The sequence below is a fragment of the Rhinolophus sinicus genome, linkage group LG13 (assembly GCF_036562045.2).
Source record: "Rhinolophus sinicus isolate RSC01 linkage group LG13, ASM3656204v1, whole genome shotgun sequence".
NCBI classification, from domain to species: domain Eukaryota; kingdom Metazoa; phylum Chordata; class Mammalia; order Chiroptera; family Rhinolophidae; genus Rhinolophus; species Rhinolophus sinicus.
The window spans coordinates 43,095,612-43,120,158 of NC_133762.1; the positions used below are offsets into that span (position 1 = coordinate 43,095,612).

The 24,547-nt window shown below is 41.7% G+C and overlaps 2 protein-coding genes across 4 annotated transcripts in view; one reads left to right on the forward strand and one right to left on the reverse strand.

Moving 5' to 3' along the window:
- Positions 1-1,061: 1,061 nt before the first annotated feature.
- PCNA (proliferating cell nuclear antigen) lies at positions 1,062-9,634 on the reverse strand. 3 transcript variants are annotated; one of them, XM_019733840.2, is made up of 7 exons: positions 9,523-9,634; positions 5,654-5,905; positions 4,766-4,863; positions 4,543-4,610; positions 3,721-3,915; positions 1,621-1,744; positions 1,062-1,536 (listed from the first exon to the last, which is right to left on the reverse strand). In XM_019733840.2, the coding sequence occupies exons 2-7, from the start codon at positions 5,872-5,874 to the stop codon at positions 1,457-1,459; spliced, it is 786 nt and encodes a 261-aa protein (XP_019589399.1). In that variant the 5' UTR covers positions 5,875-5,905; positions 9,523-9,634; the 3' UTR covers positions 1,062-1,456. The 3 variants fall into 3 exon arrangements, with proteins under 3 accessions (XP_019589399.1, XP_019589398.1, XP_019589397.1); XM_019733839.2 differs by having other exon boundaries at positions 9,432-9,612; XM_019733838.2 differs by lacking the exon at positions 9,523-9,634 and having other exon boundaries at positions 5,654-6,055.
- Positions 9,635-9,746: 112 nt separating this feature from the next.
- The window catches only part of CDS2 (CDP-diacylglycerol synthase 2), a 49,819-nt gene continuing 35,018 nt past the window's right edge, over positions 9,747-24,547 (forward strand). The window contains exon 1 of the mRNA XM_019733760.2: positions 9,747-10,090. Coding sequence (XP_019589319.1) covers positions 10,034-10,090 — 57 coding nt within the window. The 5' untranslated portion in view covers positions 9,747-10,033. The remainder of the gene's footprint in view (positions 10,091-24,547) is intronic.

The following is a 24,547-nucleotide window of genomic DNA, read 5'->3' on the forward strand; positions in this document are numbered from 1 at the left end:
TTTTCATTGCCCCAAAAAGTTCTGTCAGGTCCCTTTGCTGCCAATCTCTTCCCACCCCCAGGCACACAGAAGGTAATAAATAAATACTAACGGATACAATGAGTTCTCAAGTCCAATAACTAGAACTCAGTCCAGGTACTACAACAAAGAAACCAGTTATTTAATCCACCAAACAAAATACCCTGGTAAAAGGGACTATAATAAAGCAATTCTAACTACTAGCATCCCAGTTTGTGACCTTATAGCACAATTACTGGAATCGTTTACAAGAGTTTTGTTTCACAACTGCGGGGCCTTTTCACTTTCTTGGTTGAATCCAATCCAACATCCATGGAGTTTAAGTCATCTTCAGGCTTTAAGAGAGTTAAGTCTCAAATAAGAGTACTCATACTGGAGAAATTATTTTTGCACAAACCACACGGGCTCTACCACAGATATAAAACTTCCAAGATTCTTGTGTTGACTGAATAATATCGACCAGGTATTTCATCACCAGAAAGGTTTATTCGGAGGAGAAAAGGCTGCAACTCAGTACCAGCACATGCAGACCCAGTATGTGCACATTCTGGCTAAGATGGAGGGTATTTACAACAGGGAAACAGAAGTTAACACCATAGTTTTATGAAAAGGAAGTTAGGACCATAGAGTTTGACTCGGTGTTCTCACTTGTACAAGGTTCTCTAGGCTAAAGAAACACTGCCCTTTAACAATGCTAGTCTTACAAAACCCACAAAACTTTGAGCACATTAAAAGCTTCTAAAAAAAATGTTAGTTTTTGCTAACAAAAATGACAAAAGAATGAAATACGTAGGATTTGTTCTCCCCTGTTCATTTATTGAGCTCAAGTTAGAATACCAAATTAAGTTTGGCAAATGAATCCCCCAAAGCATTTCATCACCTGTAGTATCTGTAGTTACTTTTTATGGCTGTATCTAATGTATTTATATCTGACTGCTCTAGACTAAAAAAGTAAACATTTACACGTAAAGGTAGCACTAGCTGTGAATTCCCTATAATACTTGCAACAGTCATGGTCCAAATGAAGGCACTGTCCTACAATGTTTAAAATTCAAATAACTTTTATTTAAATTGAAAACAATTCTTAAAACTGCATTAATAGTCAAAACTCTTTGTTATATAAAAATCCTAAGGAGTATTTCTATATAAGCCAGAAGTAATTCTAGGTTAACAAGACCAGATTTGACTTAGGACTTTATCCTTTTAACAAACTGTCAAGAATGGACCAAAAAAAAAGATTATTTACAGAAAACATTATCTACACATGTACTCAAAGAAGTACAGATATGGTGACAGAAGAGACTTAAGGACATAGTGGAATTATCTACATATGTACGCAGAGGTACAAATTTGGTGACAGGAGACTTAAGGACATGTTGGAATCTCTGAAGCAGTTCTCAAAGAGCTTAGTTTTATTTTCTTGGATTTTTAAGACCGCCTAAGATCCTTCTTCATCCTCGATCTTGGGAGCCAGATAGTACTTTAAATGTCCCATATCAGCAATTTTATATTCTACAACTGAAAGACAGGAACATAGTTAATTACTGATAAGTATCACATATACTACCTACAAAACAAAATGCTATGAATTTATTATCTTACCAAGGGGTACATCTGCAGACATACTGAGTGTTACTGTAGGAGAGAGTGGAGTGGCTTTTGTAAAGAAGTTCAGGTATCTCAGTGCAAAAGTTAGCTGAACTGGCTCATTCATCTCTATGGTAACCTAAGGGAGAAAACAAAAGATTCATCATATTGAAAAACATCAAGAGAATTGCAACCCATTGGTTCCTAATATAAATTTAAAAAACAAAACAAAAAATTCTTTACTTTGGAGGGTGCTATGAAACTAACTTTCTGAAGACAGGTTAGTAAAACAAAAGAATCAAGCCTTTAGCCAGCCTTTCCCTATATGAACTGAATCCCAGATAACCAAATTATATGGTAAGAGAGCTTCTCTTTATGGAAATATTTCTAATAAACCAGCTAATAAATGAAATATATTACAACTCTGCAAACCCTAATGACTTAATGAATCTAGACAATGATTACTATGGGTGCTAAAATCACAAAAAGGCATCCAGACATCTCATCACTCCTACTAGAGGTACACACCACCATCTAGTAAGTATTCTTGCTTTCCCACCCAAAAAACAAAACCCACTGAGTATCATCAAACCTCTAGAGCTGTAACTACCAGTTTATAGGAAACACAGGGTAAAGGAACATATTAATCGATGTAAGCAATACAATTTGCAAATTACAGACTCCGGGAAAGTCAATGACAAATGACCTAGTTTCTTCAACAAATTATAATGGAGGGGCAATCAAGAAACTGGAAAGAGAACCAATGGATTGAAAGAAATTTTAAGGTATATCAACCAACTGCAATGCAATGTATAGACCTTCTTAAAATTTTGATTCAAACAGTTCTGAAGTGACCAAGGAAATAGGAACACCGAAAAATTCCTTAATATTGAATAATTTTCTTTGATGTGATAAAGTTTAATGTTTATATGAATGAGGTTTTTTTTAAAAATCAAAGTTGGAAAGGGGAGTGAAATATAATTTAGGAGACAGATAAAAGTTAGAATTCGCCCCTAGGCTTTTGTTGTTAATATCATTTTTTAAGTCTTTATTTAAATGGAGTTTTACTTTCATTTAAACTGAAAGTTGACTACTCATGCAAGGGACAAGAAAATATCTACTATTTACTGTAAACTTACAATATGCCAGATACTGTGTTAGGCACTTTGAGTGTTACCATATTTAATCCTAATCACCCTGTGAGATTAGGCCCTTTAATTGTCCTTGTTTTAGTGTTCACAGGCTAGTAAGTGAAGTTTTATTTTAGTACAATTACCAAATATTAGTTTGTACTCAGGATCTAAAAAGAACACTTGATTAAGGAAAACCTTAATTTAAGGAGGGTTCTCTAGGCCCTCTTAGAGGCCTACCACACAGAAAAGTTAATATGAGGATTATATAAAAGCTCATAACAGCTGGATTTTTACCAGCTATTGAGTTGCTATCCTATGCTCAATTATTTGGTAAAAGCAAATACCTCCAGAAAGCTAAAGGTTAGCCACCTAGCTTGGGTTTGATACACAAACTTATTGTTCTGTGGTTTATAAAGGAAGCACTGAATTTGCATTCCCTTCTCACAAATTGGAAAGTAGATGGCACTTATAAATCACTTGCAGATTTCAACAGTATCTTTCACTTCTCACAAATTTCTTGGAAATGCCATTTTGTCTAGTATTCTTTAGAGTTTTCTTTAATTTTAGCAATTACCTTGCTATAGACTGCATGTTTGTGTTGTCGTGTCTCCCCCACCATTCCTGTTAAAACCAAATCCCCAATGTGATCGCATTTGGAGGTGGAGCCTTTGGGAGGTGCTTAGGGTCATGAGAATAGAGCCTTCATGAATAGGATTAGTGTCCTTATAAAGGAGACCCCAAAGAGCTCCCTTGCCCCTTCTACCAGGTGACAAGGCTGCTATCTATGAACTAAGAAGTAGGTCCTCACTAGACACAGAATCTGCCAGCTTCCCAGCCTCCAGAACTATGAAATAAATTCCCATTGCTTATAAGCCACTCGTCTAAGGCATTTTGTTATAGCAGCCCAAACAGACTAAGACAACCTAATATTAAGCAGTATTACAATTCTCTTCAAAGTATTTTCTACTTAAGAATTACTTACAGCTTCCTCTTCTTTATCGACATTACTTGTTTGTGACAACTTAATATTTCCATTTCCAAGTTCCCCACTTGCAGAAAATTTCACTCCATCCTTTGCACAGGAAATTACAATAGCATCTCCAATATGACTGAGATCTCGGCATATACGTGCAAATTCACCAGAAGGCATCTTTACTACACAGCTATATTCTTGTTCCTAGAAAACAAACAAACAAAAACACTTAAAGGTCAATTTCTGGAAATGAAAGAATTGGCAATCTCACTTTCTGAAGAATCAGCACCTAATCAAGAACTCAGAATTTAAGATTTTTTTGATTACGTTGAAATGTCACTCATTGTGTGTTTCTTAACACACTCCAACTACTCCAAGCCCCTCTGAATCACCCTCCAGGGCTAAATCAAGAGGGCATAGGAATGATGATGGTGCAAGAAGGCCCATCTGCTTTCCAAAAAAAAGAGAATATGGTACTAGGGATTATAAACATTCCAACACTTCTTTAATGTTTCTAAACCTAACCTTAATAAATGTCTGCCACCATAGTTTAAAATCTACTCTTAAATAAAAATCAAGCATTCTAGGAACAAAAAGATGCATGGAGGTGAATAAAAATACAAATATGCACTTGGCAACAATGAATTCAACCAATGATCTATTTTAGAGTACTGTAGTTTAATAAAAGACAAATATGTCAGTCTAAACACTAAAACCCCACTCTACACCATGCACCAGCAGATATATAATTGTTAGGAAGCAGGCTTTAAATTAATGATCTTAACATATGTAACTCATGTACAGTATACTCAATCAGAAACTGATACTCACTGGAATCCCAAGTTGTTCAACATCTAAATCCATTAACTTCATTTCATAGTCTGAAACCTTTTCTTGATCTACCAAAAGAAAGCCAATGTTGAAGGAAAGCATGTAAGTTTATGTCAATTTTACAAGCTCACAAACATTATCTTAAACTTCTCCCAGCTTTGAGAAATACTGACAATGCATTTTAATTTTCTTCAGCCTAACTCAGTAGGAAAATATGACCTACTTGGAGCTTCAAAAACTAGTGCCAACGTGTCTGCATTATCTTCAGCCCTTAGTGTAATGATGTCTTCGTTGCCGGCACACTTTAGTATTTTGGACATGCTATAACAGAGAAGACACAGGGTTTAAAATCGACACCATCGTTTCAAGATCGTTATATTTCTAAGCAATTAAAACAAGGAGTTGCCATTTTGACCCATTAGGTTGTCTGATGAATTGGCAAGTTAGGTAAACGTACTACAGGAGGTTGTGTAAACCGGTCCAGCCATTTTGGAATGCAATCTGCCAGTATTTATAAACTACAAAGCTACCACCAGCAATTTCACTTCCGGATAGAAATAAAAGGACAGTATTTTCTGAATTCAAATCCGTTTAGTGGGTGAATAAATCATTGGGCCTCGACGATCATTAAAAACTACCTAAAATTGAAAGCCACTGTCCTGGAGAGATTTTCCAAGTCCAAGAGGGTGCTCACTACTACTTTATAAAAGACTGGAAATAACCTATTGTCCCTAAGTAAGGGGATACAACTAGGGGGCGTTATAAATCGGTTAAAGTCAACCATAATCGGTTTCTCATTCAAGGCCGCCGGCACCTAATGACCAAAGAGCTCTGGAACAGTGTTTTCCTGGCTGGGCAGCGAAACCCGTCATTTTCCCGCCACCGCCCGCTTTGTGACTTTGGCGCGGAAAAAGCCGGTTCGCGCCGCTGTCAGCGCGGGCTTTTGGAACCGCGCGCTCCATGGGCCCCGCCTCCCGTATAGCAGGCCAATGAGAAGGCGCCGATGGCCCACTCCAGCAGCTAGAGGGCCCGGCTCAGAGGCGCTCCCGCCAAGAGCCAGAATTGGGGGTGAGGGGAAGAGTGCACCGCTCCCCACTGCCCCCAAGCTTACCTAGTGAGGTTCACACCCATGGCCAGGTTGCGGTCGCAGCGGTACGTGTCGAAGCCCTCGGAGCGCAGGGTGAGCTGCACTAAGGAGACATGGGACGAGTCCATGCTCTGCAAGTTCACGCCGCTGGAGCTGATGTCCCAGCAAGCTTCGTTGATGAGGTCCTTAAGCGCCTCCAGCACCTTCTTCAGGATGGAGCCCTGGACCAGGCGTGCCTCGAACATGGTGGCGGTGTCGCAACGACGCGGCTACAGGCTAAGGGAAAGAGGAAGGTGTAGCGGGTTTAGGCTTCACGGGATGAGAGCAAGCGGGCGAACACAGCAGCAAGAGCCGGCGACCGAGGAAGTTCACAGCAAGCTCGCTGCGCCAGCAACCGTTTTAATACCGCCGCGTCTGCTAGCGCGCGCTCTCTGTCCCTGCGCCCCGTGGAGACGTCACCACGCTGACCCGCCCGCTGCCTGGGCGGAGAGACTCTACGGCCAATCGTGTGCCTGCTCTGCGCGAAGCCCGCCCCCAAACATCCATTGGAAAATGTAGGGGCGGGGCGGGGCACGGACGCTGCACCTCCTGAGCATGTCAAGACGGAGTGGGGGTAGGACTCCCCGCCTTTTTGCCAGGCTCTAGCGGCTGAACGCTGGACATGCCCGGGCATCAGTGAGGTCCAGGCTGGGAGTCGTCGAGTCCCAGCTTTTTGGTACTTCCTTAACCTCCCGCTTTGAGGATAGAAAGTTTCCAGCCGTGGAAGTGAAACACAAGTGCAACCTATGCGGGGGACGGGGGTGGAAAAACCGCCTGTAGCCTGAAGAGAACTGCTGCTTTAAATGTGCACTTCATTTTTGCTGTTATAGAAGTGACGCGCTCCTAAAAGTCCAAAGATGAAGGGTTGTATAGTTACAAAAAATTATCTCAGCTTCCCACCACCAGCTATTAAGACCCACTCCCACACACGCAAGGCTCACATCACTCAATAGTTTCCTCTACACAGCTTTCTAGCACAAATACACAGTTTGAAAAAAACAAAAACAGGTTCATACCGTTAACACTTTTGCAATATACTTAAAGTACCTGTATATATAATTTCGTGTCACATAAATGTTTTCTAGATAAGTACCTTTCAAAAAGGCATAATATAGGCATACCTCGGACATATTGCAGGTTTTGTTCCAGACCACAGCGATAGAGCGAGTATAGCAGTAGAGAATCATGGTATTTTTCCCGGTGGAGGGTTTTGCCTTTAATTTGTAACACTTGTGAAGCACAATAAAGCCACAAGCAATAAAACGAGGTATGCCTGTATTTTACGTTTGTAACCTAATTTACCAATTTCTTGTATGTGTTTACAAACACCTTTGGGCACTTAGGTGATTTTGTGAGATCAACACCTTGAAGTATTATTTGCATACACATTAAGTATTTGATTAATGTTACTAAATTGACCTCTAAAGGATTGCAATTTATATTCTAGCCAAGACTATGAGTATGTTCATTTCCCTCAATTTTCCTAACGATAGATATTAGCAATCTTGACTTTAATCTGTGCTCATTTATGTGAAAATTCACTTTGCATATTGAGTATTACAGATTGAACATCTTTCATATATTTCTTGACCATTGCATTGTTTGTATATTTTTTATTAAACTGTCTTTTTCTTATTGATTAAAATAAGCACTTTATATGTTACAGTAATCATTTCCCTATTACATGTATTCTCTTCCTGCTTTATTTTTCTTTCACTTTGATTACAGCATTTCCCTTTAGTTGCATTTGATATCTTATTATGGTTTGTAGAATTCTTTAGTTTTTCTACCACGTATTTGGGTGTGGATTTAGTTTTATTTATTGTGTTCAGGGAATTTTGTGTTCTTTAATCAGAAGGTTCATGTATTTCATCAAGTCTAGAATATTCTCAACCATTATGTCTTCAAATATCGCCTTTCCCTGGCATTTCTCTATGTCATTGGCATTTATCTATGTCATTGAATTTAAGATACCGTCAATTGTAAGATACGACATTACTTTATGTAGCACAAGAAAGAAAACATTGTCAGACTATCACACAGTGTTTATCATTTAGAATTTCTATTTTGTAATTATTGAAATAACAGATTTTTAAAAATATTTGCATCACATATTACTCTTGTGCATACGTTAAAAAAATATATAAAAACAAAATTAACTGGCTAAGGCATTCTTAATATTTCTCCACACTAAGTTTCCCACTTAGTTGCTGGTACTGTTGTTTTTCCATATAATATTATACTCTATTGTATAGGGTGATGATGAGTGCTACTTTACTGTCTCTGGAATTTCTTCCAAGTCTCTGCCACCCATTTGTAAACATTTTTATTAAAAATGCTATATTCAATTTATTTAAATTAAAAAAATAAAAAACAAAACAGTACACCTACTTCAGGAATATATTTGGTCTGAGTTTAGTTAGGCTGGCAGGGCCGAATGTAATGGATGAGAAGTTTGTTGAGGCCAAACTGTAGTGGGTTATCTACCCTAGTAAGCATACTGTGCATTCTGAAACTGATCTACATGCACTGGTTTTCCAACCTCTTTTATATTAGGCTGGATTTGAAAGAAACAGCTGAGTGTTTGGAAGGATTGATGTGATGCTTCCTCAGATGTGAACTTCCACAGTTATGTACCCTACAGGTGAGGATCTGAATACTAACACCTCCACCTGTCTCAGAGGATGGCCTTGTGGCTCTCTCTGTGTTGATGTCCTTCTAGGTCCTTTAGATCATAAACTTTGCTTAATTTACCCAAGATGTGTCTGGTCTTTAGATCAAGAAGTGACCACTGACAGTCAAGATGGTTATCACAACAGTCCTTAACAGACTAAAAGAGTTTTTAAATTACCATCAGCATGTTACTTACTTTTATAAATAACATTAAAACAAAACACAAAAGCAAAGTTTTCTTTAAATAAATTATGGCCTGAAGGGAGTGGTCTGTTTCTCAAAACAAAACAAAAATACAAGTATTTGCGCAATGTTAATAGGAAACAAAGCATACTGAGTTGTGTTCCTCCACATCTATTTTACTGTCACTTTGAAGCACTATTACTGTAACTTGGGAATACACTCTTATAGAAATCAAGAATTCTCACTAGTTTCCCGAAAACCCACAGTTCAGTTCAAAATTGATTATACGAAACTGCAACTCATTATGTGTGCAAGTTTTTCTCCTTGTTAAATTAGAATATGCTTAAGGGAAGGGACCTCATTTCATACTTGTTTTACACCACTTACAAGGCAGCGAATAGGAACAGCTGATGGCAATGCTTGAGAAACAGGTTAGCGTGGAATTTGGTAAGAAACAGATCAGTGTTCCGATTCTTAGTGGGCTTTTTCTAGCTGTGAGGCCGCGGTTAAATCATTTTCCTTTACGAGAAGATTTAAATCCATTCAAGTACTTAGGATGTGTCTGATACATAGGGGAATCTGGCTGTGAACAAAGTAGCTGCATTCCTGTCCAAAAACAAGGTCTTTCAACAGTCCAGAAGGAAGAACAGAAATGTGAAAAACCGCGGAAGATCTTATCTATAAAATGAAAATCATATTCACTGCCAAACGTTGTGCAGACTGAATGGCATAAATTAAAGCGATTACTTGGTTCAGTACCTAACACATAATTTACGCTCAGTAAGTACTAGAGACAACTTGGCAAAGCAACGCAGGCTGAAGTTTGGGTTTCACATCCCTTACCACGTGACGACACAGTTGGGATCCCCAGGCCTTTCCACTCAGGGCCTAACGAGCGTCTACTTACATGCGTGAGGGAAGAGGCCTGGCTATCCACGACACAAAGCACAGACCAGGAAGCCAACCACTAACCCAGCCTCCGGGTTGCCTCCTCTCACCTCCAGCAACCCGTTAATTCTAGGATCTAGGTACCAGCGCCGGCCATCCGCGGTCGCCGGAGCTCCTATTGGCTAGTATCCCTCGGAAGCGCACGCCTTTTCCCGCCCCGTCACGTTTCTGTCCAATGAAGGCCTAGCCACTCCGCTCCGCCCTGCCCCCACTGCCCCGCCTCCCTGGCGGATTCGCGCCATTGGTGGATCTCCGGGGCCGTGATGGTGACGGTGCGCGTGCGCGTTCGCTCTGGGGCCATCCGGAGAGAAGGAGCTAGCGGGCTGGGGCTGGAGAGGCAGTTGTGCTCCGCCCTAGTGAAAGGGCGGCGACGGTGCTGGGTCGGGCCGAGGTCCAGGGCTGGCCGCCGGGCTGCGGTGGGGCCCGTGAGCCGCTGCGGAGCTGTGAGCTGCTCAGGCGGGGCGGGGCCGGCCGAGTAGAGTCCGCGCGCGCCCGCGCTGAGCTGCCCGCTCCGGCGGCTGCGCTGCTCGCCCGCGGGGACATCGCGCCAGAGTCTCCAGCATGAACGAGCTGAGGCTTAGGGCGGTCCGCGAACCGGACGCACCTCCTGAGTACAAGGTAGCGGCGGCATCGGGGTGGGCGCGGTCAGGGCAGCGGCGCCCCCCGGAGATTCGCGGGGTCACACGCAGAGGGGTCGTCTGGCTCTTTGACCCTTTGTCGCGGCCGACGGCGGCACCGGGCCTGGACAGCTTGGAGGGTCCTCGGGTGCAGGGCCCCCGCGGAGGGCGCGTCAGGGGTCAGCAAGAGGGAACCCCGGGGACACGGCTCTGGGGTCCGGGTGGAGGTGGTATCTCCGCGGCGCAGAAAGGAGCGCGCGGGGGGTTACGTACGCTGCCTGCCTCGCAGTGCTAGTCGGGGGTCCCCCTCCGGTCCCTCACCTCCCGAGGGAGGCCTTCCTGGGTGTGAAGACGTCGAGACCTGAAAGCCTTCTCTGGCCGGTGACTCCTCTGAGCCGGACGTAGACTCTCCGCACACCACTAAAATGTTGTTGTTGTTGTTGTTGTTTTTTCGGGGGCGGGGAGGTTATCTAGACAAGGCCCTGGGATTTGCCTCCTAGGACATTTAAATCCCTTCTGGAAAATGAAATCCGTTGGCTTTAAGCAGAGACGTCTCTAGGCTCACGCAGTCAGCAAGTGTTGGAAGGTATACTCCCAGTGGATGGGCTTGTTTCTTGCTTCAAGTGTGGGCATTGATGGGGTAAAAACAGAGGCCATCTTGGCGGGGATGCGGCTGGTTGGAGGGTGAGGGATGAGGGGCAGTAGACTCCTTTCGTTGAAGTGAAAGGCTTGTGTGGGAAAGTTGAGGAAGATGGAGAGTGGTTGTGATACTGTGGACTTTGAACGACAGCATAGTTATTTGTGTGTGTGTGTGTACTTTTGTTTTTACCAATAAGTACGTCTAGTCATTACAAATAGTTTGCTTTTCAAAAATACAGCTGACTAGCTATCATGCCCTTTTTCTCCCTCTTCTCAAACCTTTTAGGCCCACAAAGTTTCATTAACATCAAGTCTGACCTGTCACCTTAAACAGGACTACGTAGCCTCTAGACCTTTGAATACGCACCGACTAGTGTATATAAGGCGGGGACAGTTCTTTCAGGCCCAACCAGGGTATTTAATGGGAAGATGAGAGATTTCAAAAATACCTTGCCTCTGCAGGCAACTCCTAAACTTGAGCTAAATCCCTAAATTTTCTCCAAAATTTATTCTAAAAATCAATATGGAGAGTTCTACTTGAATGATCCACTGTCAATAGCAACACCAAAAGCGTTGTTCAAAACCCCATTATCAATCACCCAAAACATTCCTCCTAGTGTAACAAAGTTGCTCCCCTACCCACCCACTTCTTGGATCCATCTCCCAGAGAAAAAAATGCCAGCTGACTCTTAAATACTTTCTCATCCTGTTTTAGGTAGGGAGGACGTGAGGAGCTGTCCAGCTGAAGATGCCTTAATTTTTTATTACAACTGCGCTTAAACCACTTATACAATGACAATGCCTGGGGTGTGAGGTTCACTAAGTGCATGTCACTCCCTGAATCACAGCAGCTACTGTATTCTGTTAAAAGCCCGATGTAGTCCATTAGCCTAGAACAAGGCAATCAGCTCCCTCACTCTGTATTTCTGAATTACCATGTATGGGACTTTTACTAATAAAGATATATTTTAAGAACTGTGGAAGTGCTTTATTTGCCTTTGGTGAATGTATATATAGTAGAGTTTTTAAAAATCTTGATTCTATGCCATACTTTGAAAAACCTACTTCTGTGATTCTGGCTTTGCCAAATATTCTTGTTAGAACTTAAGAAAATCAGGAACAATAAAACAAGGATATCTTTTTAGGGAAATGAATTGTGAAATGGGAATTTTCTTCTTTCATAGTAGAAGAATTCAGAAAACAATATCAGATCAATTCATTAAAAGCACGAATGAATTTGAAAGAGTCTTTAAAATGTTACAGTTGCTTAACTGCTGTGGCAAAATTGTCTTGTAAATAAGCAGACAATCATTAGTTTCAAGATAATCTGGAGAATGTGTTTATTATAAAAGTCAGAAGGTATTTTGTTATATTTAGCATCCTAGAATGGAATTTTCAAAGCCAGTTTCTAATAAAGGAAATGTTTTCCTCTGCGAGCCGTGCTTATAATTTTAAAGTCCCCAAAGCATAGTATTGTTGCCAAACTAAAACACTTGGAATTTAAGCTTTGGGAATGATCCTCTTCCTGCCCAACCATGTTTTTACAATGTAGTTTAGGAAAAAGAAGATGAAGCATGGGCCAAAAGATTGGCATCTTAAAATTTATGATTGGGTTGGCTGAATCAGGGGGCTCTGTTTTGGAGGTTAGAGTGAAGGATCTTGGGTTTTCTGCTGTACTTAGATGCTGGAGTGCTATTTAAATTAGAGTTTTACTCCTTCCAAGACTTCCTTTCTAGATTGATGAAAGCAGTATTGAGAGGAAATTGTGACATTTAGAAAGGGGAGTTTAAATTTTAACCAAAGACAATGGTTACCAGCACAGGTTTAAGAGTCAGCTGGATTCATCTTGAGCCTGGGCTCTGTCTCTTGAGTTGTGTAACTGAGCAAATCACAACTTGTATAAAAGCTTCAGTTTGTCCATCTCTAAAATTGGGGTGGTAAAATAGTATATGCATCAGAGTATATTCATGTGGATTAAATGAGTATGCATGTTACACAAGTAGTGCAGATGTTGTAACAATGTGTTATTGTTTCTGGTTGAAATATAATGTTACAGGAAAAAAAATTTAATATTCACCTTCCGCTCTTGGAAGATGATTAAATCTTCAAGTTATAAGTGTTTGGAGTACTCTTTTCCTATTTTAAAGAAAGTATATGGACAGGGCTTGGCCTTCTGTGATCTATCTTTTCAGTTCATTTTCTTGCTGAACTTTTCAGAGCTCAGAATCACAGTGAAGCTTTCACCATAGAAGAAGCATCGCTGTATACACGAGTATCTTCCCTTCCTGGCACTAGCTAGCTGGAATATATTTCAGGACAGTGGTGAATAATTAAAAACTGGTTTTTCTGATAGAATTTTAAGAGTGAACTACTGAAACAAAATCTTATTTTAAGATCTCTAAGTACTTCAGATGTAGAAGAAATGCTTTATGCCTGTCAAAAACAGTTTTTTACATTGAGAAGTACTTTGGATATTGAAAAATTAGTGAGCCTGAACTATGGTTCTTAGACTTAGAGAGAGAATGTGAAAGATTGATTTGTCATACGATAACCCACCATTTTAAGTTTCTTATTTATGTTGATCAAACAAGTAAACTTTTATTTTAAAAACTCAGTTACTCCCCAATTTATGAGTAAAGTTAATCCCCCCACCTTCTTCTGCCTCCTCCTCCCATCTCTGGTTCAGGCCGTTGTTTCTCAGTCTAGTTGTGTAGGACACAGCTCCCTGGCCCATGCTGGTATTAGGAGCCTTGCGCTCCCCCCGGCTGAGGCAGTCGGTTGCCAGTTGTTAGTCAGCTGCTCACAGCAGCTCTCGCCAGCTGCCGGCCACTCACGCTGCCCACCGGCCACTCATGGCAGCACACAGCAGCCCACAGCAGCACTCAGCAGCCCCTGGCAGCCCACGGCTCCAGGGACAGCCGTTGTTCACAATCTTAGCTGTAGAGGCGCAGCTCACTGGCCCATGTGGGAATCGACAGCACTCCAACCACCTGGGCGATCAGGCAGTCCCAAAGTTAATTTTTTAAAAAAGCAAATTTTGTTTAGAATGTTTGGTGTTTGCACAAATTTGTGATTTTTAATTAGAAGAATTTGTGTGTGTATATATATATATATAATATATATATATTATATATATATGTTTTCCTTTTTAATTAAAGTTTATTGGGTGACGATCGTTAGTAGTTACATAGGTTTCAGGTGTACAATTCTGTAATACATCGTTTATCTATCACATTGTGTGTTCACCACCCAGAGTCAGTTCTCGTTTATCACCATATACAGGATAATTTATATTTTTTAAAAATGTTAAATAGCTCTCATCAGATGTTAGAGGAGGGATCCTAGAGGTCATTATTTTATAGAAGTGGATACCATAGCCCAGAGAGTTTACTTGCTTAAGGTCACACAGCTGGTTAGATGCAGAATGGTTAATAGTATGAAGCTTTTCTAATTCTTGTTTTTTTCTCATGTTACATAATGCTGCCTTCAATATACGGAATTAATTTACAGACTTTAAAAGCTTCTGCATTGATTGACTTTGGTAGAAAAATGCCCAAATATCACCTATTTTTCTTATGTGGCTACAAAAATAAATCTTTCAAAATGCCAAATATATAAATAAAAGTAAATTCTTAGGTAGTAAATATGGAGATTCTGAGCCAATTTTTTTTTGGTAGAAAAAGTTGATTAGGTCCAGTTTTCCTGGTTATTGGATGACTGGTGATTATATAGTTTGAAGCCCAGCCCTGGGCGCAGCCACTAGGGAAAGGAACTCCCTGTGCGGTGCAGGCTCCTTGCTCCGAGCTGTTGTGTGAGGCTGCTCAGAATATACTATGCTTTCTGGTTGATGACTCTTCGAATCAGAACTGTTTGTTTTAGCAATACCATGTTTCCCCGAAAATAAGATCGGGTCTTGTATTAATTATTGCTCCAAAAGATACATTAGGGCTTCTGAATAGGGGATGTCCTCCTGAAAAATCATGCTGGGGCTTATTTTCTGGTAGGGTCTTATTTTCGGGGAAACAAACGGTAGTCAGTCATTCAGTGTTACACACCTTCTCCTTAGGACATTCACGGAATCCAGGGTCTGTCGTATACAATCTCTGTTAGTTCTGAGGAAGGAGGGCTGGTGTCTTCTCATTCATGAGGAAAATATCCAGGATTTTATGCCAATTTTGGCTCCAAATCTATTCTTCACTGTTTTGAAGAAATCTTATAGCTGATTGCATCTGGGAACTTACGAAATGACTCGTAACTAATTTCACAGTGCAAATAATTGTCCCTTAAACCATTTGAAAATATGTGTCAATATTTCAGATCTGCACACTCTTCTGCCTTTTCTAGGATCCACACAGGGGGAGTGTATTGAACTTGTTAGCGTTCCAGTCGGTAGGCTTGCAGAGTGACTTGCCTGCACACAGCTTAACCCGTTCCCTGTGCTGTGACAGCCTGCCCGGCCTCCCTCACTGGCACGGGAGGCTGCTGGGGGTGAGAGCACAGCCTTTCGTGTGTCATACTGCCTCTGGTATGGAAAAGGGACAGAGACACCCTGACTCTTGATTATTAATTTTGCCAGGGTCTGTTTGGAAGAATACTAATTCGTTCCTGGCATTGGGCAGAATTCTTGCCTTCCAAACCTTGTCACATGATGGTTGCCTGGTTAGGGTGGTGGTGCGGTGCCTGCGAGGGCAGACCTGGTCCCCATTAGGCAGCTTACCCTGCCAGTCCCTGATCTTTGTTCTTATGCTGTTTCCCCCAACACTGGGGATGGCATAGGGCCCACTAAGTTGAGTGACCTTTTAAAGAAAGTTAAACTTTATTATGTTATTTTGACTAGGTAATGCATGGTTCAGAATCTGACAGGTGCAAAGGGTACCCTGTGAGCGCCTCCTTCCCTCCTATCCAGTTCTCCGGCCCAGACGCAGCCCCTGGTCCAGGTCGTCGTGCTCATGAGCGCTGCTGTCCATGCATAAGGACCTGACTGTTCCTTCCAAATTCAGATGTCCTTTTGATTTGTTGCCCTTTGTATTAGAGTCACCACAGGGCCAGCTGGAGCTTCGCTGAAGATCTGGCTGTTTTTTGGACGAGCCCTTGAGACCTGAGATTTACTGGCAACACTCTGCTCCTGGGTCTCTGATGTTATGAGGACATCTGTCATTGACCCTGGATCCCTCAGTGAGTGACTGTCAGGGCCTCCTCCCCACAGTCTGTGTCCTGCTAGTCCTGTGGCTTCAGGGTCTGCAGGACATTTCTAGGTGCATGTCCCTCAGTCAGCGCACACTTACTTTGTCTCAAGTCTGACTTCTGTCTTTTTAGATATTGACCCTCCCTTCTCCTGTCTCCTCTGCAAGTAGAATCAGATCTCTGAGTTGCTGCTGCAGCTTGAAATCCATTAGTCCCTGTGTCTCTCTGCTCTCACCCAGTCTTGGTCACAGGTTCTAACCAGGTGTTACCTGGATTCTTTACCTTTTGCCTTGTGTATTTTCCATCGTTCAGGAATTGACACCTGCACTGCTGTAAACCCTTCTACTAGAACGCTCTCCCTCCAGGATTTGTTCTCCCGTCCTTCCAGTCCATCTCTCCTTTGTATGTTCTAGCAGCTCTGAAACCACCCTGTGAAGTACGGGTGTGTGTGTGGGGGGAAGCATTCTGACCCTTCCTCAGATCTCTTAAACTTGATTATTTCTAGCCTTCTCAAGCAGCTCCTTCCTCCTGCTTGGGTTTCCCTGTGACATGGATCTCGGCCCTTGCTGGGCCCCAAATGTTCTCTTTCTTTGTCACTCCTCTCCCAGCTCTACCTACTTAAGTCTTATTTTCTCTAAGTCCATTTTAAACCTTCCCCATCTCAACACTTCATCAGGCTAGTATTTATTGTAGAAATCACAGAAATGTGTACATATGAGAATGAAATCCATTTACAGTCCCATCATTCAAAGGAACAACCATTGTTCAAATAGGTATCTCTCCCATGCATATTGCTATATGTGGCTTAATAGTGGCTACCATGAATGATCTGGTAGTTTGATTGGGCAAACGCCTTTTCATGCTGTCAGAAGCATTTCTCCAAACTGTTAAGGTTCATTAAGTTCTTTATAAACATTATTTCAAACTGTTTTTAATTATAAAAGAAACAGATGAAAATAAAAGATACTCATTGTAGAAGCACCAAAAAGGAAAGAAATCACCTTAATCCTGCCACTCAGAGATAACCACTATTAGTGTTTGGTGTGTATTCTTTCTTTTTATACATACTGCACATTCCTGTACTATGTGTACTACTGTTTTAAAACTTTTTTTTTTTTAACTTATGGATATGCCCTAAACATTAAGTAAGATCTTTAAAAATTTTAACCCAGCATCATTTTTAATGGCTGTATGTCATTTTGTTGTGTGGCTGTATCTTATTGAAGTATTTAAGTTTTTTGCTATTGTAAGCAGAGTGCAGGAAATACCCTTGTAAAAAAAAAAAAGGAAAAACTTTCTGTACGAGCATGCTATCCTTAGATAAGTTCTGTGTTTAGAACTGCGGTCTGTAAAAGGGATATACATTTTTCAACTTTTGATACAAATAATATATTTCCTTTCCTCAGTAACTTTGTAGCCACCATAACTGTAAGAGGGTCTATCTGTGTGGTCTCTTCTCCCCCACAAATACTCACTAGTTTCTTGATCTTAGGAGAGGTATTATGGCCTAGTACAGACTTAGAGTTGGACTGCTTGGTTTATAACCTTGCTAATTTGCCTCAGGTTTTTCATTTGAAAAATGGGACTTAGAAGAGGGTTGTCCTGAGGCATTATCATGCCTTTCCTGTACAAACTGTACCTTAGCATTCCCAAATAGTTGATTAGGAGAAGTTTCTCTTTATAGAATAAATGAAAAAGGAGTGATAAAATTATTAATAGAATATTAGTATTTTCAGCCTCCATTGAATTAATAGAACGAGGCAGTAGCCATCAGCGCTGCTGCCGTTACAGAGACAGCCAGATACTGTGTATCTCTTGATGGACATGTGCGATACTACTGAATCTTGTCCAAAAATCATATCTGAGCCTGATCAAGACTAGTCCTAAATACTAGTTTTCAGAAAATTCAAGGAACAGAAGAACACATTGAAAACCACCACTGGACAAATAACCTGGTTGCTTTAGAAAATAAATGGCAAGGAAATACCAGTCTCCCCGACTTAAAAAAAAAAGATTGTGTGTGTGTGTGTGTGTGTGTGTGTGTGTGTGTGTGTGTGAAGGGGATGAGAGGGGAGTGGAGGGGATGACATGGAGGATAAAACCTATACAGATTAAAAGACTTAAGGCATATTAATGATTTCTGGGCTTTATTTGGATCCCGATTCAATCAAATTTAGAAAGAAAATTATTGGGTAAATTTGAATACTTAATATAAAAGCATTGTTAACTTTTAAGGTGTGATAATGGTATAGTGATGTTTAGAAGTTCCTATTTTAAAAAGCAGTAACTATAAAGGAAACAATTGATAAACTGAGCTACATTAAAATTAAGACCTTTTATTTCTTAAGCTATTAAGAGCGTGAAAAGGAAGGCCACAGGCAGTGAGAAGATATTGATAAAAAATATATCTGACACAGGACTCATATCCAGAATCTATAAAGAATTCCTACAGAATGAATTTATAAAAAAGACAGCTTTATAGAAAAATAGGTACTTCAGATGGTCAATAAATACGTGAAAATGTGCCCAACAACATTAGTCATCAGGGAAATGCAAATTAAAACCCACAATAAGATATCACTACATACCCACCAGAATGACTAAAATTAAAAAGACTGAAAATACTAAGGGTTGACAAATACGTGGAGCAAATGTAGCTTTCACTTACTGCTTGTGGGAGTATAAATTTGGTACAGCACTCTGGAAAACTGCTTGGCAATATTTACTAAAGCTAAAAATACACAAACCTTAGGATCTAATAGTTCCATTCGTAGGTGATTACCCAGTAGTAATCTGTACATGTGTTCACTAAAACACAAGTTCTAGAATATTGAAAACTGTTTTTTGTAGTAGCCCCAAACTGCAAACAACCCAAAGTGTGAATAATGCTGCTATGAACATGGGTGTACAAATATCTGTTGGAATTTCCGTTTTCAATTATTTGGGGCTTATACCCTGAAGTGGAATTGCTGGATCACATGGTAATTCCATGTTTATTTTTTTTTGAGGAACTACTATACTTGTGTATTCTTGTATTTTAGAGATTTCTCAAGTTTTATTTTCTAATAATGGCAAGTATCGATAAATAGAACTTTCGTAAATAAGAATTGAGGTCCTCAGTAAATTAAGAGTGTAAAACGGCCCTGAGATAAAAATTCAAGAACTGCTGCCATAATGAACTGTATTACGCACTAAGGAAGAGAAGGGTTGAAGCAGTCATTGGTAATGGGTGTGGACTCGATGGATGATGAGTAGGGTGACATTTTTGCTCTTTAGTGTCCCAGTTTGGAGGTTACATTATGCAGTCACCCTAATGATGGCGTCCATATCAGGGGGATTGTCAGACTCGGTAACTGAGTCACCTTTGTTTGGGTGGTGATGTAGAGCTTCCTGAGCGGGCAAGGTTTCCTCTGCCTCAGGACCATGGAGGACCATGTTTTAGAATGAAAGAAAACCACTTCATTCTGAATGTAACCAAATGGTTACCTTAAAAAGTTCTTTGTGTGGTGGTATAAGACATCAGGCCATTTTTTTTGTTTAAAGAAAGCTTCTTATATCGTCACAAACTGGATGTTGCCAACATGACTCAAAATACCATCCCTTTGGAGACCATACATCCCTTTGGAAATTTGACCAATGATTTGAAATTTGTTTAATGATTTTGACCTTCTCCCAGTGTTACTTGAAGTGTAACTCAAAAATTTTCCCATGAATTGTTTTAATAAAAATGTGGGATTTTTGAGACGTAAATACACATTTTTTCCTATGTAAACATTGAAAACATGTTGAGGACCCTGTGCACTCTGTGAAGTTCGTGTGTTAACAATCATGTATATGTTCCCAGGGAAACCTTAGCCCAGGAGGGTGTGCAGGGTGTGCTTGCTTAATCCAGTTTCCTCCTCGTCCAGCCGGCAGGATGCATCACGTGCTGCAAGGCAGGCTGCACAAAAGCCCGCCTCGGCCATCACACTGCCTGCAGCTCAGAGTTCCACCTCCCAGTTTGAGGTCCAGGAGTCGCCTCACTGGGTCTGGTGACCTGTCTTCCCTCTCCCCTTCAAGTACAATGGTGGAAGACGGACACAACGAAGGGGGTGGGGGTGGGGGCAAGGTGATCCAAATACACTTTCCCCTTCAGACAGGAAAGAATGGGGGAGACACGCAGCAGTGTCTTGGCTCACCTCTCTCCTGAATGTGCCTACCGTAAACAAAACGTCGACTAGGTATTTCATCAGCAAAAATGATTTTTTTCAGGAAAATTAAAAGGATTGCGATCTGGTACCTGCAGCCATGGTGAGTCATATGCAAGTTCCTCAGACCAAGAGGACGGAAGTTCTTTACAGAGGGAAGAGGAAGTTAAGGGGAGGGGCTGTTATAACCCTAGAGCTGTTAGACCCATAGAGTTCTGTCTATAGGGCTTTCTTGACCAACATAGGGTGTGAGAGCGCCTCCTACCCGTCCTTCCGATTCCTGTCTTGTTCAGGTATCATGCATTTTGACACTGGGGATTAGACTGAGACTTCTGTGTGCTTAGATGAGGTTTGCCTGATAGGTTTGCTCTGTTCCCTGACTGGTTTCATTTTACGTTGAGGTGGGGAGCAGAACCCCTTACATCTCATCTACCATCACATATGTCAGATCTCAGTCCACAGCTTCTCCAGGGTTTCAGAGAGCCGAGGGCTCCTACTTTCCCTGGAGCCTTCCTGAAGTATATACTCTTGGCTGCATTCTCTGTTTTATTTCATCCTTCTTAGTTCAGAACTTTGTCATCCAGGGATTTGTTGAACTCGCCTATCTGCTGATGGTTCCTGCCCCCTACGATTTCTGTCTAAGGCCATGGTTTCGTTCCTTACTGTACTCATTGACATTCATTTCAGTGGGATATTGAGGTCAAAAGGCATGAGCTCTGTCTGCCATCGTCAACAGGAAGTTTTGAGTTTTGAGAGACGGATCTGGTCTTACAACATTAGAAGCAGGTAGTTGCTACACTTTTGTTGTTTTGTGTGTGTGTGTGGGGCAGATGAAAATGGTTCCTCTTGATTGATAACGTGAATTCTGGGCTTCTGCTCTTGCTGTTAAGAAGGATGAGTTGACGTCAGATCCTGGAAAGTGACTGTGTTTGGTTTGAGTTGGCTGGTGGAGGAGAGGAGAGGGTAGGAGACCAGTGAAAGAGTCAGGAGAGTGAGGTGTGCTATCTAAGCCTGAAAGAACATGTTTTTGAGAAGAAAGAAAAGGTCAGTGTCAAATACCACAGAGATGTCAAGTAGAATGAGGAGTAGATGTGGTTTTATCTTGTCCACAAAAACTATTTCATGGAAGGTGATATCTCAGAAGGTGATGAGAACCTAAACTTTTTTTTTTAACAGTAAACTTTTATACATAGATCTGCAATTTTGTGGATTTTGCTAAGCTCTCACTTGTGATATTTTTTAGCCTCTATTACCTCACAGAATAACTAGTGCTGTGTATTTATAATCTATTTCTTTAAATATTGCAGCAAAGTCTCAGGCTACTATACTAAAAAGTAGTCCCCACCCCTTTTAACTGGAAGTGACTGAAATGATAGTTGACTTAAACAAGATGGAAGTATATCTCCCTCACATAAAAGAAGTCTGGAGGTCAGCATTCCAGCAACTTCACAGTGTCACGGCTTTAGGTCCCTTCTATTTTGCCGTTCTGCCACCATCCAGACGTCATCAGACGTCAACTTATCCTTCTTAATGAGTTGAAAGAAGCTACCCTGAGTATGTGATTTCTACCACCAGCACAGGATGGCTGCTGGAATTCCACCCATCATATCCATATTTCAGAAAGCAAGCAGAAGGCAAGGGGAAAGAAGAGGCCTGCTCATTTCCTGTAAAGACACTTCCTAAAAAATGCACTCACCATTTCTGCCTCCATCCCATTGGCCAGAACTCTGCCACATGTCCTCACCTGGCTGCAAGGGATGCTAGGAAATGCCCCTTTTAGATGGCCATGTGCTTGGCTAAGCATTGGGGTTACAATGGAGGAAAAGAAGAATGGATGTTGGGGTAACCAGGGGTTTCTGAGCACTTCCAAAAGCCTGAAGAAGCCTATTAGAAATTAGCAGCAGATCTACAAAACAGGAAAAGCTAGATAGAAGAAGATGAAGGCAGAGAATAAAGGAGACCAGTTGTGGTGGTCAAGGGTCTCCTCCAGTGGTGGCAGGTGGCTGATTCACTGCGAGCAAGGCAAAAGGAAAAGGGGGACCCTTCTGCACGATTGGGGATGGGGATTGAACACAAGCAGCTGCCTCCTCAGTCGGAGAACCCTGAAGGACAGGCTTTGAGGATCTTTTGGTGTGTGGTACATAAGTGTTCGGCAAACAAAGAAATAAAATGTAGGAAACTCCCTGCAACCCTGTAGCTATGACTATGTCCAGCGCCACTTTCATAAAAGTAGAGGAAAAACGAGGCCCTCAGCACCATGTCCGTCTTCATCAAATTCATATCTTTTGCTCTCAGTAGGACAGAACAGTAATTGTTACCTAAAATGAGAATCTTGAATTCTTACAAAATCGTGCGGAAATTACGTGTTGAAGATAACCAGAAATGATGCTGCTTTTAATAGGATGACTGGATAAATGCGTTCATTGCACATGTGTCTTCTTCCCACCGATGCAGCAGAAATGTATGTTACCCAGCCGTCGGAGCGGTAACCAGCTGGAGGTGTGGCACAGACACTGGCATGGAACCAGGGGTCCTGCTGCCTGAAGGGCCGGATGAGGATGCCAGGGTTAGGCTCTGACTAGTGCAGCGGGGCAGTTCTCTCTGGAGAAACAAATCAGTTATTAATAAATGCAGTCTTCAAAATAATAGTAGTCTTCAAAACAAGAGGTACTTGATGGGAAAGTAACTATAGGATAAGGTTGGGAAATGGCCCCATTATGCAGCATGTGAGAAGAGGCTCAGGGAGGCAGGCTGGCCAGCCGGAGTTCTGATTGCCCTGGGCCAGTATTTTCCACGGGCTCAACTCCCACGGCATAAATGTTCTCTATTCCCTCCACTGTAGGTTTATAATGTCCCACTCCGCTTTGAGTGTGAGCGTGCTCCCAGGGAGTCCCTTCATTGCTAATCTTTGGCTACTTTTAATAGAATCTCCCACTACAATTGTTGTGTACTGTTTGGACTGATGTTTGTTCCCTCCTATAGTTTCGGGAGACCAAGGGCCACGTGAGCTTTGTGTTCTCACAGGAATGTCAGCCAAACTCCCAGTTTTCTCTTGAACAGTTGCCATTGCTATCTCCTCTCTGTTCCACAGAATTCTCTGTACAGAGACTTTTCAATTTGCACGTAGTGGTCTGTTGAAAGGTACCACTGGGGAGTAGCTATTTTGAGAACTTTTAAGCGAGAATCATTTCTTCCGAAGATATCAGCCTCTCCTAGGGACTTATCACCAGACACGTGACATCATTGCGGAGGGTCCCACTTGGGTCCCGGTAGCTGTGGTAGACATCTTATTTCCTAGGTCTCAGGAAGAATTGTCTCGTTATTGGGTTTGGTGTTCTAAAACAGGACGCACCTTTCTCCTTGGTCAGAAAATATCCAAAACACTAGAATGAGCCACCATTTGAAGTTGAGAAAACAAAGACTTTTAGTGTCCAGGGGGGTCGAAAAGCGATGGAAAACTAGGATGATTTGAGATTTTACACAATCCTTTCTTTTCAGGGAAATTTGGCCCAGGATTTCCAGCCTTCATTGACCAATAATCTTAGTTTCAGTGAGTTCAGTACAGGCATATCTTGAAGATATTGTGGGGTCGATGCCAGATCACCACAGTAAAGCGAGTATCCTAGTAAAGTGAGTAGCTATCTTTTTGCTGGTGGAGTGGGTCTTGCCTTCAGTTCGTAAAAAACACAACACCTGTGAAGTGCAATAAAGCGAGGTGCAGTAAAATAAGCCAGTACGTATGGGTAATGTGGTTGTGGAAGCTGAACTTGGGGGCTGGTTCTGCTGGCTGCTTTGAAGGATGTAATATTGTCTCATGTATTCATCTGCGTGACTCCAGGGCTCGCTCCTTAGTCCGAGGTATTTAGCACTGCCTGGGCAGGGATGGAGGAAGGGTCTTAGTGGGGGTGGACATTTGAGCTGGAGGAGCAGGAATGTGCCTGGAAAGCTGAATAGAGAATGAGTCAGCAGTGGTCCCAAACTGCAATGGGAAGGCATTGAGGGCAGTGCCAGAGAGCTTCGGGGGAAGCCAGTAAAGGTGTCTGTTTTGTTCTGGGAGGCAGCAAAAGTTATGCTCAGAGACTGAGTTGTCTTTGCTATGTAGCAATTTATTTAACATGGGTTCCCTGTGGCAATTACAACAATTTCACAAGCCAGCAGCATACAGGTTATCTCTTAATAAGCAAAATAAAGAAATAACATACTTCAAACAAATGACAGAATAATCACACTGTTGTTCCAGGCAAGGGGAGGTGAGAGGAATAAAGTCCAAATTTAATGTGAGGTGTACCTTTTTATATGAGTTAAAATCTGTAGGAGAGTTGGGGTCCAACCTAGAGCTGATTTTGAACACTTTGCTAGGGAACAAAGATGCCAGTGCTGTTAGGCAGGCTGACCGCTGTCACAGCGCCAGCTGTGGGCTTATCACCGCTGTCTCCTGGGAACCCCTC

Coding starts and splice junctions, on each gene's coding strand:
- PCNA (XM_019733840.2), bottom strand. CDS start 5,874: ATGTTCGAGGCACGCCTGGTCCAGGGCTCCATCCTGAAGAAGGTGCTG. Junction 4,611..4,765: donor ACTAGTTTTTGAAGCTCCAA/GTAGGTCATATT, acceptor TTCTTTTGGTAG/ATCAAGAAAAGGTTTCAGAC. Junction 3,916..4,542: donor TTGAACAACTTGGGATTCCA/GTGAGTATCAGT, acceptor TTTGTTTTCTAG/GAACAAGAATATAGCTGTGT.